We start from the raw sequence: 14,503 nt of genomic DNA, 5'->3' as shown, positions 1-14,503 counted from the left end.
TGATTTCTGTAAGTAAGCCATTCTAACCAACGTGAGGTGAAACCTCATTGTGGTTTTGATTTTCATTTCCCTGATGGCTAGTGATCCTGAACATTTTTTCATGTGTCTGTTGGTCGTTTGGATTTCCTCTTTTGAAAAAATTTCTATTTAGGCCTTGGCCCATCTCTTAAGTGGATTGTTTGTTTTGTTATTGTGGAGTTTTTTTGTTTTTTTTGTTTTTTTTTGTTTTTTTGACAGGCAGAGTGGACAGTGAGAGAGACAGAGAGAAAGGTCTTCCTTTGCCGTTGGTTCACCCTCCAATGGCCGCCGCAGCCAGCGCGCTGCGGCCGGCGCACCGCGCTGATCCGATGGCAGGAGCCAGGAGCCAGGTGCTTCTCCTGGTCTCCCATGCAGGTGCAGGGCCCAAGCACTTGGGCCATCCTCCACTGCACTCCCTGGCCACAGCAGAGAGCTGGGCTGGGAGAGGGGCAACCGGGACAGAATCCGGCGCCCCAACCGGGACTACAACCCGGTGTGCCGGCGCCTCTAGGCGGAGGATTAGCCTAGTGAGCCGCAGTGCCAGCCTATTGTGGAGTTTCTTGATCTCTTTGTAGATTCTGGTTATTAAACCTTTATCAGTTGTGTAATTTGCAAATATTTTTTCCCATTCTGTTGGTTGCCTCTTCACTTTCCTGACTGTTTCTTTTGCAGTACAGAAACTTCTCAATTTGATATAATCCCAGTTGTTAATTTTGGCTTTGACTGCCGGTGCCCCTAAGGTCTTTTCCAAGAAGTCTTTGCCTGTGCCTATATCTTGAAGTGTTTCTCCAATGTTCTCTAATAATTTGATGGTATCAGGTCATAGATATAGATCTGTAATTCATGTTGAGTGGATTTTTGTGAAAGGTTTAAGGTAGGGGTCTTGCTTCATGCTTTTGTACGTAGAAATCCAGTTTACCCAGCATAATATGTTTAAGACTGTCCTTGCTCTAGGAATTGGTTTTAGATGCTTGATCAAATACAAGTTGGCTAGATGCTTGGATTGATTTGTATTTTTTCTTATCTGTTCCATGGGTCTATCCATCTGTTTCTGTACCAGTACCATGATGTTTTGATTATAACTGCCCTGTAGTATGTCCTTAAATCTGGTATTGTGATTCCTCCAGCTTTGTTTTTGTTGTACAAGATTGCTTTAGCTATTCGAGGTCTCCTGTGTCTCCATATGAATTTCAGCATCATTTTTTCCAGATCTGAGAAGAATGTCTTTGGTATTTTGATTGGTATCACATTGAATATATAAGTTGCTTTTGGGAGAATGGACATTTGGATGATATTGATTCTTCCAATCCATGAGCATGGAAGATTTTTCCATTTTTTGGTATCCTTTTCTATTTATTTCTTTAAGATTTTGTAATTCTCATTGTAGAGATCTTTGACATCCTTGGTTAAGTTTATTCCAAGGTATTTGATTGTTTTTGTAGCTATTGTGAATGGGATTGATCTTAGAAGTTCCTTCTCACCTGTGGCATTGCCTGTGTATACAAAGGATGTTGATTTCTATGCAATGATTTTGTGTCCTGCTACTTTCCCAAACTCTTCTATGAGTTCCAAAAGTAGAGTTCTTTGGATCCCCTAAATAAAGAATCATATTATCTGCAAAGAGGGATAGTTTGACTTCTTCCTTTCCAATTTGTATCCCTTTCATTTCTTTTTCTTGCCTAATGGCTCTGGCCATAACTTCCAGAACTATATTGAATAACAATGGTGAGAGTGGGCATCCCTGTCTGGTACCAGATCTCAGTGGAAATGCTTCAAACTTTTCCCCATTCAACAGGATGCTGGCCGTGGGTTTTTCATAAATTGCTTTGATTATATTGAGGAATGTTCCTTCTATACCCAGTTTGCTTAGAGTCCATCATGAAAGATGTTGTATTTTATCAAATGCTTTCTCTGCGTCTATTGAGATAATCATATGGTTTTTCTTCTGCAGCTTGTTAATGTGGTGTATCACATCGATTGGTTTGAGAATGTTGAACCATCCCTGCATACCAGGGATAAATCCCACTTGGTCTGGGGGGATGATCGTTCTGATGTGTTGTTGTAGTCTATTGGCGAGAATTTTATTGAGGATTTTTGCATCTATATTCATCAGGGAAATTGTTCTATACTTCTCTTTCTCTGCTACATCTTTTTCAGGCTTAGGAATTAAAGTGATGCTGGCTTCATAGAAAGAATTTGGGAGGATTCCCTCTTTTTCGATTGTTCTGAATAGTTTGAGAAGAATTGGAGTTCTTTAAATGTCTGGTAGAATTCAGCAGTGAGTCCATCCGTTCCTGATGATTCTTTATTTCTGTGGTGTCCATTGTTACATTCCCTTTCTCATCTGACTTTATTGATTTGGGTCTTTTATCTCCTTTTTTTAGTTAGTTGGGCCAATGGTGTGTCAATTTTTTAAAATTTTTTCAAAAAAACATCTTTTCATTTTGCTGATCTTTTGTAATTTTTTTTGGATTCAATTCTGTTGATATCTTCTCTAATTTTATTTATTTCTCTTCTCCTACTAGTTTTGGGTCTGTGTTGCTGCAGTTTTTCTAGATCCTTGAGATGCATTGATAGCTCATTTATTTCCTGCGTTTCTAATTTCTTGATGTAGGCACCTATTGCTGTAATCTTTCCTCTTAACACAGCTTTTGCTGTATCCCATAAGTTTTGATATGTTGTGTTGGTTATCTTCATTTACTTCCAGAAAGTTTTTGATTTCTCTTTTGATTTCTTCTATGACCCATTGTTCATTCAAGAGCATGTTGTTTAGTCTCCATGTGTTTGCATATGCTCTTGGGATTCCTGAGTTGCTAATTTCCAGCTTCATTCCACTGTTGTCTGAGAAGATGCATGGTATGATTTTGATTCTTTTGAAATTGCTGAGACTTGCTTTATGTATGCGATCAATTCTAGAGTAGGTCCCATGTACTGCTGAGAAGAATGTGTATTCTTCAAATGTAGGATGAAATTTTCTATAGATATCTGTTAGATCTAATTGGTCTATAGTGTCAATTAAATTTGCTGTTTCCTTGTTGATCTTCTTTCTGGTTGATCTGTCTATTGCTGAAAGTGGAGTATTAAAGTCCCCAAATACTATTGTATTGGAGTCTACGTCTTCCTTAAAGTTCCTTAACATATGTTTAAATAACTCGGTGCTCTGTAATTAGGTGCATATACATTTATAATAGTTACATCTTCCTGTTGAATTGATCCCTTAATCATTATATAGTGCCCCTCTTAGTCTCTCTTAACAGTTTTTGTGTTAAAGTTTATTGTGTCTGATATTAAGATGGCTACATCAGCTCTTTTTTGGTTTCTGTTGGCATGGGATATCTTTTTCCAACCTTTCACTTTCAGTCTGCATGCATCTTTGTTGGAAAGATGTGTTTCTTGTAAGCAGCAAGTAGATGGGTTTTGTTTTTTAAATCCATTCGGCCAGTCTGTGTCTTTTAACTGGAGAGTTGAGGCTATTTGTATTCAATGTGACTATTGATAAGTAGTGACTTTTCACTGCCATTTTTCCAAAGATACTTCTAATATATGCTTTGAACTTCCTGTGATCTTTTACTGAGAGATTTTCTTCCTTTACCTTCTTTCATATTGAGGACAGTGTGTCTGTGTTTCTGTGTGTATCACAGCTTTAAGCATCTTTTGCAGGGCTGGATGAGTGGTGACAAATTCTTTCAATTTCTGTTTACTATGAAAGGCCTTTATTTCACCTTCATTCATAAATGAGAGCTTTGCAGGATATAATATTCTGGGCTGGTACTTTTTTCTCTAAGTACTTGGGCTATGTCTTGCCATTCCCTTCTAGCTTGTAGGGTTTCTGATGAGAAGTCTGATGTGAGTCTAATTGGAGATCATCTGAGAGTAATCTGGAGTTTCTCTCTTGCACATTTTAGCATTTTTTCTTTATGTTTCACTGTGGTGAATTTGATTACAATATGTTGTGGTGAGGATCTCTTCTGGTCATGTTTATTGGGAGTTCTGTGTGCTTCCTGTACTTGGATGTCTCTTTCTTTCTCCAAACCTGGAAAGTTCTCTGCTAGTACCTCACTAAAAAGGCCTTACAATCCTTTCTCTCCCCATGCCTTCAGGAACTCCTAGAACCCAAATGTTCAGTTTTTTAATAGTATCCTGTAGATTCCCAACAATATTTTTTAGATTTCTAATTTCCTCTTCTTTTCTTTGGTTTGGATGTATACTTTCCTGTACTCTCTCTTCTGATATTCTCTCTTCTGCCTCACTGATTGTTTTTAAGGCTCTCAAATGTGTTTTTTATTTGTTCTCTTGAATTCGTCATTTCATTTTGATTTCTCTTCAATATCTCAATTTCATGTTCTACTAAATTCCTCATTTCATTTTGATTCCTACTTAAGATTTCATTTTCAGAAGAGAGATTTTCTATCACGTCCTGCATGGCTTTTAGTAGTTCATGCATTTGTTTTTGATAACTTCTAAATGTTCTTATCATAAATTTTTTGAGTTCCATTTCTTGCATTTCTTGTATCTCATCATCTTCATAATCTTCATAATCTTGTATTGGAGTGTCATGTTCTTTTAGGAGTGTCATGATGTCTTCCTTGTTCCTGTTTCCTCAGTTTTTGCGTTTGTTGTTTGGCATTGTGGAGATATTCTTTGGTTTCTTCTTTTTTTTCCCCTTTGTGGCAGCTTTTCTCATTGTACTATGACTCTAGATTAAGTGGACTGTCTGCTTTTGGTGAATCTCTAGAGGCTAGTGGTGGGTGTGGCCAGAGAGCTCTGTTCAGTTCTTCAGGGTTAAGGGTGTGCCTAAGGTGACACACCAAGGTTTGGCGTGGTAAATCTCCTCTCTCTTTTTTTTTTTTATTCAGAAGGGAAGTAATTCTGCTCATCTGAGCTCTTCTCCTCGATGGCGATCAGTGCCTGAGCGCTAGCCTCAGTGGGTATAATATTTGTCTGCTCTGTCCCAAGGACCACACAAAGGATCTGTGCAGTCCTCAGTGTAAGCTCAGATTCCCCTGCAATGTCTCTCACTGGGTAGCCAAGGTTACCGAGTTTGTGGCGTTTCCCACCGAGACTACACATGTCTCAGCCACACCGTGAGCTCTCCCACACACCCTCAGTTTTTTTTCTTTCATAGTCCTGGTTCATAAGCTCCACACATTCACTAGGTCTTAGTCTCCTGTTATTCTCCCCACCAGAGTCAAGTTTTTCTGCTTGGCTGAAGGCAGGCGCAGTCCCGAGCTGGTGCAGCTGTTACATGTGTCCAAAATGGCACCTGCTCTTTGTCTTGTTCACCTTTGTAAGGTGAGTGGAGAGAGAGAATCATGTCTGTACCATCCCTTTTATTTTTTTCTCTCCTCTAGTTAGGCTGGTGTACTTTCCCCCACGTGGCTTCAAGCCTCATTCCCTCTAGGTTCTTCCTGCCAATTTTCTACCTGTGTCTCGGGCTACTGTGGCTTCACCTCACCTCTCTTTCCAGCTCTGGTGTGGAGGAAACTCTCGGCAGCTGGGCTCCCGAGCCGTGGGCACCCGTGTCCTTCACGTAGATCCACCAGGTCCCTCTAATTCCAGAAGTTTCCTCTGCAGCTTTTTCCCTAACTCTTCCCTGAGACTACACTATCTCCATTTTATTAAACTATCTTTTCCTGAACTATCAGTGAGCTCCCTGCCTATTCCACCATCTTGGAGCGTACTAGAAAGTCCTTTTAAGAAATATTTTTAACCAGTACCTTCTTGCAAATTGTCAGAGGAATGAAAAACAGCATTTATAAATCTATGTTATTGTCTTACAAATTACCTCAAAATCATTTAGAACCACCGAAAACACTCATTTAATAATCAAATAGGCAAAAGTAAATTTTCACATGGAGACAATTTACTTGGAAGAGCAGCGTCTAAGAAACAGCTTTCTATACAATGTGATCACATATAACCTATAACCTCACATCACATTTAATTAAAATTCACCAAAATGTCCCCAAATATCTCATATGGCATTTTATTATTTGGTGTCAAGAGGGTAGATGCAAGTTAAAGTGTACATTTATATAACTGTGTCAAAATTTGTCAACATTTTCTAGCGAGACTGCAAGTAGACAGGACAAAGCGTAACACCATACAACAAGTGACCGCAGAGCTTGGCTTTGATCAGCCAGTGCTTATTACAATTACGTGCTCCAGACTCTATTTCTTCCACATAGCATTGAGATTTCTTCCTTCCTTCCTGGAATGTGGATCGATCCACTTTTGAAATTTGAAAATAGCAAATTGTAACAAGGGATCTAAGCAGAATTTTCTACTCCCCATGATTTTATAACAGTGACAAGATTCTAGGCATAAAAGCTTCAGGGTAATGAAGCCTAAAACAGTGAACACGGCCAATACATGTGAACATGCCTAATACAGTGAACACGATGGCCTTTTCCTCCCCTTTTAGTTTTTAATTTAGTTCTTGGAAAAGACAAAGGCTCAGTACAGAAAACTGAATCTTTGTTTTACTTGTATTTTGCAAGCTGCATGAAAACTGGCCTTATCGATAAGCATTTGATTCACTGAAGACCAAAGGCTTGCTAGTACCCTACTAAATTACTTTCAGAATCTCAGATGGGTTGCATACTCTGGAAATAGCCCCACGTGTTTCAACACAGTCATTTCTGTTGATCTCTACGGCCCGCTGTTACTGCTGCATGTTCAATATCACATCCTGTGTTGAGGTGGGCCAGGTAATGAAGCATGAAGTCTGCGTGGGCTGAAGAACAGGCCCTGTCTCGGCTCCACGCCCATCACTGCACGCAGAGCAGGGCAGAGCCAAACCGGAAGTGTCTGGCATTGCTTCCTGGCAGAGGCCACAGAGGACCATTTTCTGTTCTTCTTCATAGTGCCATGAATGCGTACGTATTCCCATCAGTGGGTTGCTGATGCAAAAGACAGATCTGGGGCTTGACTCTTGGGGAGCCTTCCCTTCCCACCTCACAGGTGGGATGTAATTAGAGGCCACGTCTTTCATCAGAACTAGCTATCAGGGGGTGGGCTGTCAAGACCTCCTCTCTCCCATACAGCGAGCGGAGCGTCAGCTCGCACCAGCAGGCACATTTCCCAGTCTGAGCACCACTTCCATGCTGAGTGCTGGGGCTGCAGCCCCCATTGGGGGGTGAATTGCTTTGGGTTCACTAACATTTGTATGTTGGAGTCCTGAGCCCCAGTAGCTCGGAATGGGACTACATTTGGAAAGAGAGCTACTGCAGGTGTAAACAGTTCAGAGGTCTTAGGAATGCCTGAAGCCAAAATGATACAGTTTAGTTTGAGGTCCTTCGTTGGCTATGTTTTCAGTTCTAGAATCAGCTTATGGTTCATTCCATAAAATAGAGTAAGTGTTCCCAAGAGCTGAGCAAGGGGGTGGGTTTATAGACAGGAAAAGGGCTGAAGAAAACAGAGACAGATAGACACACACACACACATACACATGATGCTGATTTCAAGCTTACTGTTTTTTTTTTTTTTTTTTTTTTATTTGACAGGGTTATAAACAGTGAGAGAAAGAGAGAGAGACAGAGAAAGTTCTTCCTTCCATTGGTTCACTCCTCAAATGGCCGCCACGGCCAGCGCTGCGCCGATCCGAAGCCAGGAGCCAGATGCTTCTTCCTGGTCTCCCATGCGGGTGCAGGGCCCAAGCACTTCAGCCATCGTCCACTGCCCTCCCAGGCCACAGCAGAGAGCTGGACTGGAAGAGGAGCAACTGAGACTAGAACCCGGTGCCCACATGGGATGCTGGTGCCACAGGCGGAGGATTAACCAAGTGAGCCACAGCGCTGGCCCCCTCAAACTTACTGTTCTTATCCAGTGGGGACAGCACAATGGAATAATGAGGCTGGTTAACCTCAGACTACTTGAGCTTATCTTTGTGTGAAAGGATTAAGTCAGGGGAACTTCATTATCACACCCATTGAACAAGGCCTGTGGGGGAAACCTGGTTGCTGCCTCTCCAGTCCCCACTTCTCACTAGGTCAGATGCATAATTTAGTTTCAGTGTGGTGACTTGGAACCTGAGCGTGAGTGACTCTATTTTGATTGTCAGCCTGGTTCCTTTGGGGGCCCAGTGCAGAGCTCAGTCCAAAACAATGGCTTCCTGTAATTTTTAGTGAACATGGTGCACCCCTAATCCTGTGAGACTAGTGTCCTTTCAAAGGGGGAAATGTGGGGATTGGTGTTGTGGTGCAGCAAGTTAAGCCACTACTTGGGACACAGCCTTCCATATGTGAGTGCTGGTCTGAGTCCCAGCTACTCTGCTTCTGATCTGGCTTCCTACTAATACGCCCGGGAAAGCAGTTGGGCCCTGGCCACCCCTGTAGGAGACCTGGGTGGCATTCTGGGCTCCTGGTTTGAGCCTGGCCCAGCTCCAGATGTTACAGGCATTTGAGGAGTGAACCAGCAGATCTCTCTCTCATTCCCTGTGACTCTGCCTTTTGAATGAATGAATGAATGAATGAAGGGAAAACTTGGACACTGTGGCACACACACAGGTAGAGGCTGTGCCGAGAGAAGGCAGAGACGGCGGTGATGCTTTCACCAGCCAAGAAGGCCCAGCAAGTGCCAGAAACTCCCAAAGCTGGGGCGAGGCTGGGGCCAGATCCTGCCTCTCAGGCTAGGAGGAAGCTGACCCTGCTGACATTCTGATCCTAGACTTGTGGGCTCCAGGTAACCCAGGTGGGATGTTTAAACCACCCCGGTTGTGGTACTTTATAACAGAAGCCCCAGGAAGCTAGTTAAAAGCATCAGGTGAGACACAGCTCCTGCCTTCAGGCACTTCCTGGCCAAGGGGAGGCAGGGCCACTCTGATCTTTGGTCCATCTCCTGAATGGACCAAAGTAGACGGAAGAAGTCACTGTCATGTGACATCCAGCAAGACTGGCTACATGCTGGATGTCTGAAGTTTGCTGAGTGACTATGTGATTGTCCATCACATCACAGTATTCCATATGAGGGGGCCAGCACTGTGGTACAGCAGGCAAAGCCACTACCTGCAATACCTGCATCACATATGGGCACTGCTTTGAGCCCTAGCTGCTCCACTTCTGATCCAGCTCCCTGCTAATGTGCCTGGGAAAGCAGAGGAAGCTGGCCCAAGTGCTCGGGCTCCTGAATCCCCGTGGGAGACCTGGATGAAGCTCCTGGCTTTTGTTTGGCCTGGCCTGGCCCCAGCCATGGTGGCCATCTGGGGAGTGAACCAGCGGATGGGAAATCTCTCTCTTTCTCTATCTCCCCTCTCTATATAACTCTGACTTACAAATAAATGAATAAATCTTAAAATATTACATATGAGGGTTGTAAATGTACATCTAGGAATGAAATGATGTAGAATTTGGAAGGATTTGACCAAGACCATATGAGTTAGAGATGAGAACTTAACGTTCGCTGTTCAACCTACAGACATAGCTTTGAAAAGCAGAATAATGGACATAGTTTGGGAGAAATTAAGCAAGTTTAAGAGCTATTATGTAACTTTTCTGCTTAGGACTCTTGATTCTACTGGAGAGTAGTGTCAGAATTCTCAGACAGTACCCAAAATCTAGCCCCTTCTTCTGTGTGAGCAGAAGTCTGGAATCCTGGTGGGTATCAGTACTAGGGTTTCATTACGTCACACACTGAAAGGGAGAGTCTGGGGGTGGGCCTGGGGGTGGCCTGAGGTCTTCAGGTGAGGTCTGCAAGACAGACAGACCTGTCCCTGCTGCCTGGAAGAGGCATTACTGTCCAAGAGCCTCCTCTCTGGACCTCAGGCCAGGTAAGTGCAGCCAAGCTCCAGGAGCTCAGAGCCATCCTGGGCCAACATCTAGCAAGGAAGTAAGGGTGTCTGTCCTAGAAACTCAAAGGAAGGAATTGTACTAGCATACACGGTTAGAAAAGGATCCTGAAATTTAGGAGAGAACCACAGGGCAGCCAACATCTTTGCTGTGCTGGAAAACCCATCAAAGAGCCTGTGTCACCTCGTGACCTACCTGTCATCTCAAGCCGCTGAGTTTGTGAGGGTCTCGTTATGGGGCAACACAAGACTAACACGTAGGTAGTCAGCTGAGTTCCATTCTTATTGGTTAAAAAGGTGAATAAACAGGGGTCATGAAAGGCTGTCGGGAGGGACCTGTTCAACAGGAACTGAGCTTCTGTTGTGAACTGCTATGGCGTGAGAGCTCATTCAGGATTTTAAACCCCAAAGTCATAAATTAATGGCATCAAGAGAGTATAAGCAATCAGACTTCAGGTTTACAAGAGGAGCCTTGGCGAACTCTCAGATTAGATTAGGTTCCTGGGGGCTTTGGAAGGCAGGAGAGAGACCACCCAGACAGAAACACACACACACTCCCACCGTGATGGATGCAACCCCAAGGGGCCCTCACCAGAGCCTCCACTGTGCTATTTGGACTTTGTACCTTCCGAATCACGAGCCAAGATCAATATTTTATCTTTTATAACCTAGTCTACCTAACACAGGAACAATGAAAAATGCTCTGGGTGAAGGGAGTGGTGATGGGCCCACAATATTGTGGATACATTTAACGCCACTGAGCTGTGAACTTACAAATGTTGAACATTATAAATAGTGTGTCACGTATTTAATTGATCACAAGTTTTTAAAAGGGGAGGAAAGATGTATAAATAAAGAAACTTGGAACACTACTTCTTGTGTTTTGGCCAAGGACATTCTTCTGAGACCCCTAAATTCAACCCTATTCAAAAAAAATTTTTTTTGACAGGCAGAGTGGACAGTGAGAGAGAGAGAGACAGAGAGAAAGGTCTTCCTTTGCCATTGGTTCACCCTCCAATGGCCGCCGCGGCCAGCGTGCTGTGGCCGGCGCACCGTGCTGATCCAAAGCCAGGAGCCAGGTACTTATCCTGGTCTCCCATGGGGTGTAGGGCCCAAGGACCTGGGTCATCCTCCATTGCACTCCCGGGCCACAGCAGAGAGCTGGCCTGGAAGAGGGGCAACTGGGACAGAACCAGCACCCCAACCGGGACTGGCACCTGGTGTGCCAGCATCGCAAGACGGAGGATTAGCCTAGTGAGCCACAGCGCCAGCCTCTATTCAAAATTAGTCCTTTCTAGAATGGGCGGTTCCCAGAGTCTGGGAGAGGGCAGGAAAGATGGAGAGAAGCTGCACAACAGGGAGAGAGGGACACAGGGTAGAAATAAGTCCACCTGTTCTGCTGCAGTCCGGTGACAGAGGGTGGCCGTGATGGTCGTCTGTTTCTGAAAAGCTAGAAGAGCAGTTGTAATGTTCTCATCGTGAGGGAATTATCAATGTTTGAGGTGATGGATATGATAAACACTCACATGTGACCATAACGCATCACATACATGGACCAAAACATCACCCCTAGCCAATCATTATGTTTTTTAAAGATTTATTTATTTGAAAGTCAGAGTTAACACAGAGAGAGGAGAGGCAGAGAGGCAGAGAGGCAGAGAGGCAGAGAGAGAGAGAGAGAGAGAGAGAGAGTGAGTCTTCCATCCGCTGGTTTACTCCCCAGTTGGCCGCAATGGCCAGAGTTGCACTGACCCGAAGCCAGGAGCCAGGAGCTTCTTCCCAGTCTCCCATGTGGGTGCAGGGGCGCAGGACTTGGGCCATCTTCTACTGCTTTCCCAGGCCATAGCAGAGAGCTGGATTGGAAATGGAGCAGCCGGGTCTCAAACTGGCACCCATATGGGATGCCAGAGCTTCAGCCCAGGGTGTTAACCCGCTGCACCACAGTGCCGGCCCCAATCATTATATAACCGTTACAATTTTTAAAATAATTTGTTCTCATTAATTCAAAATAAACTGCAATTCAAAATAAAATATTCAAAAATAAATCTTCCATTAGATAAATATGGAGTCTTGCTGACTCATAGAGGAGGGGAATGAGAGAAATCAATACAAGTCAGTGAGCGTAAAAATGTGGCCCAAACCTTATTAATCATCTTGGGCTTTGAAAGATAGGAAGAGAAGAGAATGACATACCCTGGAGAGATGAGAGTCTGAAGGGCACACCCACAGGGCAAGGCAGAGGAACTTCCAGCCTTCTGCCTAAGCCCCACCCACAGCTGCTCACAGCACATGTAAATAGGACAAATAAACCAGCAAGGCAGATAGAGGGCTGCGCCTAGACAGGAGGCAGAGAACCTAGAACGGGAGAGGGGAAAGCCACGCAAGGTCAGGAACCTGGGGCAGGTGCAGGTGACCACGTCAGGAGGAAGGGCCAGGGAGCAGAGATAACACAGGCCTTGCGGGCTGGGATGCTCAGGCCTGAGCCCTGAGGCTCCGCCCAGTGACGCCCTTGCAGGAGAGCATGCCGGGGGTCTGACTTCACAGCGTGGTTTCCCAGCCGTGTGGAGCACGGTGAAACACAGCTGCACACAGGCCTGTGTTCTGATAAGAACGAACATGGACGCCTCTCGCAGACGGGCCTCTTCTTCCCCTGGGCTGCAGTCCAGGCCTAGCAACTCAAGATGGGCGTTCTTGCTTAGCTTCATAATGTCCCATCCTGTGCTACCCAGGCCCAAACTACCGTACCCTTTGCTTTCTTCTCACATTTGCTACATCACCCTGCCTCAGGGCGGGGCCCTGGCATTGAAAAAATAATAGTGACAACTGGGACAGTGAAAAACCAGTGGCCTGTCTTTTGCAACAAAATGGATGCAACTGGAGACCATTACCCTTAGTGACATAAGCCATTCCGCAAAAAACAAATATCATGTTTTCCCTGATTTGTAAGTAACTAATACACAGAGCACACACACAAAAAATCTGTAAAGTATATGAGCAAAATTGACATTTGAGTTTTCATTATTATTTATGGCCCTTCTAGACTCCTGGGGAGCAGTACTGTTTCTTTTTACTACTTGTTGAATTCTGTATTTATGGAGGGTTCAGCTTGTGATTATGAAGAAAACTGAAAATACGTCATTAGAAAAAGAAAAATAAGGAAAGGAGATGGGAAGGAGCGAGGAGGGGAAGGAAGCATCCTTATACACTTAAAACTGTATATATGAGGCCGGCGCCGCGGCTCACTAGGCTAATCCTCCACCTGCAGCGTTGGCACACTGGGTTCTAGTCCCGGTCGGGGCGCCGGATTCTGTCCCGGTTGCCCTTCTTCCAGGCCAGCTCTCTGCTGTGGCCCGGGAGTGCAGTGGAGGATGGCCCAAGTGCTTGGGCCCTGCACCCTATGAGAGACCAGGGGAAGCACCTGGCTCCTGCCTTCGGATCAGTGCGGTGCGCCGGCCGCAGCGTGCTGGCCGCGGCGGCCATTGGGGGGTGAACCAACGGCAAAAGGAAGACCTTTCTCTCTCTCTCTCTCTCACTGTCCACTCTGCCTGTCAAAAAAACAAACAAACAAACCAAAAAAACCTGTATATATGAAATACATGAAATTTATTCTCTTTATATAAAAAAGTAAAAAAAAAAAAATTTTAAAAACCAGCGTCATTGATGAGCCATCCGCAGTGCACTGTGGAACACTTGCAGACCCTGTGTCATTCACTTCTCATGGAAGCTGTATGAGGCTGGTGAGGAATGAGCCCGCCCAGAGGAGGTAAGAACTTGTCTGGTGTCACACAGCTAATCAGTGGGTGTCAGTTTTAACTTGAACTCCCCTGACTCCAAGACCTGTGCTTCCCATTAGTGACCATGCAGTGAAAATTAACTCCCCGGTGGGTGGGCCACAGTTTCTTTCCACGGCCTTTCTTTCCAGGAGCCCGGAAGCTGCACTCTGCCTCAGGGGAGGGGAAGCAGACGTCTGTCTGTCATGAAGAGTATCCGCGGAGGGCACTTGATGATCTACAGAAATTTGGAAGAAATCACACACATGCATTCGTATATTCCCGTAAAGCCAAGGAGGCCAGTTCTCACGGCAAACATGAGATAGGAAGTCCCAAAATAGTGGAATGCAGTTCATTTGGTTGGTGTGAGGTCTTGTTCTCATTGAAACACTCAATAGAAACAAGAAACAAAACCAACGCACTAGACGGTGGTGCACAGCAAATATTCTAGACAGAACACACCGTTGCTTCTCAAAAAAACTGGAGGGCATTCATTCTTGCCAGGTGCTCCCTTCAAAATCTAAAATCCTCTTTCGCTGTAGTATCTGTTACTTAAAAAATAAAATAATGAAAGCTGTCTCTCGCTTGCACAACAGTCCAAATATTTTGAGTACTCACAGTACATATATATCTATATATATAAAATATATATATATAAACACATTTGTAACCCTAGCTCTGCAAGGACCCTTTATCTCTGAGCTATTTTGCAATGGTTTCCATAACCTGGGATACTGCTTGTAAAATTTATCTTGACAAGCTAACAGATTTTCCCCAACAGTTGCCAAGAATAATTTAAAGAAAAAAATGGCTTAACCCAGTTTTCTTGTGTATTCAGGAAAAGACAGGATATACATTTATATCCTTAAGAACTAAGTCATCCACTTTTTTTTTCTAACATGAGTTTAAACATGTTTGGAAGAAGGAAAAT

The 14,503-nt window shown here is 44.2% G+C and overlaps 1 protein-coding gene across 26 annotated transcripts in view; it reads right to left on the bottom strand.

Moving 5' to 3' along the window:
• LOC149126897 (uncharacterized) overlaps positions 1-14,503 on the bottom strand; it is a 267,581-nt gene that overhangs the window by 64,807 nt on the left and 188,271 nt on the right. For 8 of the 26 annotated variants that reach the window (XM_089330576.1, XM_089330573.1, XM_089330574.1 and 5 more), the window contains one exon: positions 13,432-13,810. The exons of 2 other annotated variants lie outside the window; for them this stretch is intronic. In XM_089330576.1, the coding sequence (XP_089186702.1) occupies positions 13,748-13,810 (63 nt within the window). In that variant the 3' untranslated portion in view covers positions 13,432-13,747. Of the gene's footprint in view, positions 1-13,431; positions 13,811-14,503 lie in introns of those variants that run through there. 16 more of the 26 variants (XR_016232264.1, XR_016232262.1, XR_016232261.1 and 13 more) reach the window with 7 other exon arrangements.

The sequence above is a fragment of the Oryctolagus cuniculus genome, chromosome 4 (assembly GCF_051225735.1).
Source record: "Oryctolagus cuniculus isolate XC-2025 breed Fujian yellow rabbit chromosome 4, ASM5122573v1, whole genome shotgun sequence".
NCBI classification, from domain to species: Eukaryota; Metazoa; Chordata; class Mammalia; order Lagomorpha; family Leporidae; genus Oryctolagus; species Oryctolagus cuniculus.
This window is presented reverse-complemented; position numbering and strand designations above follow the sequence as displayed.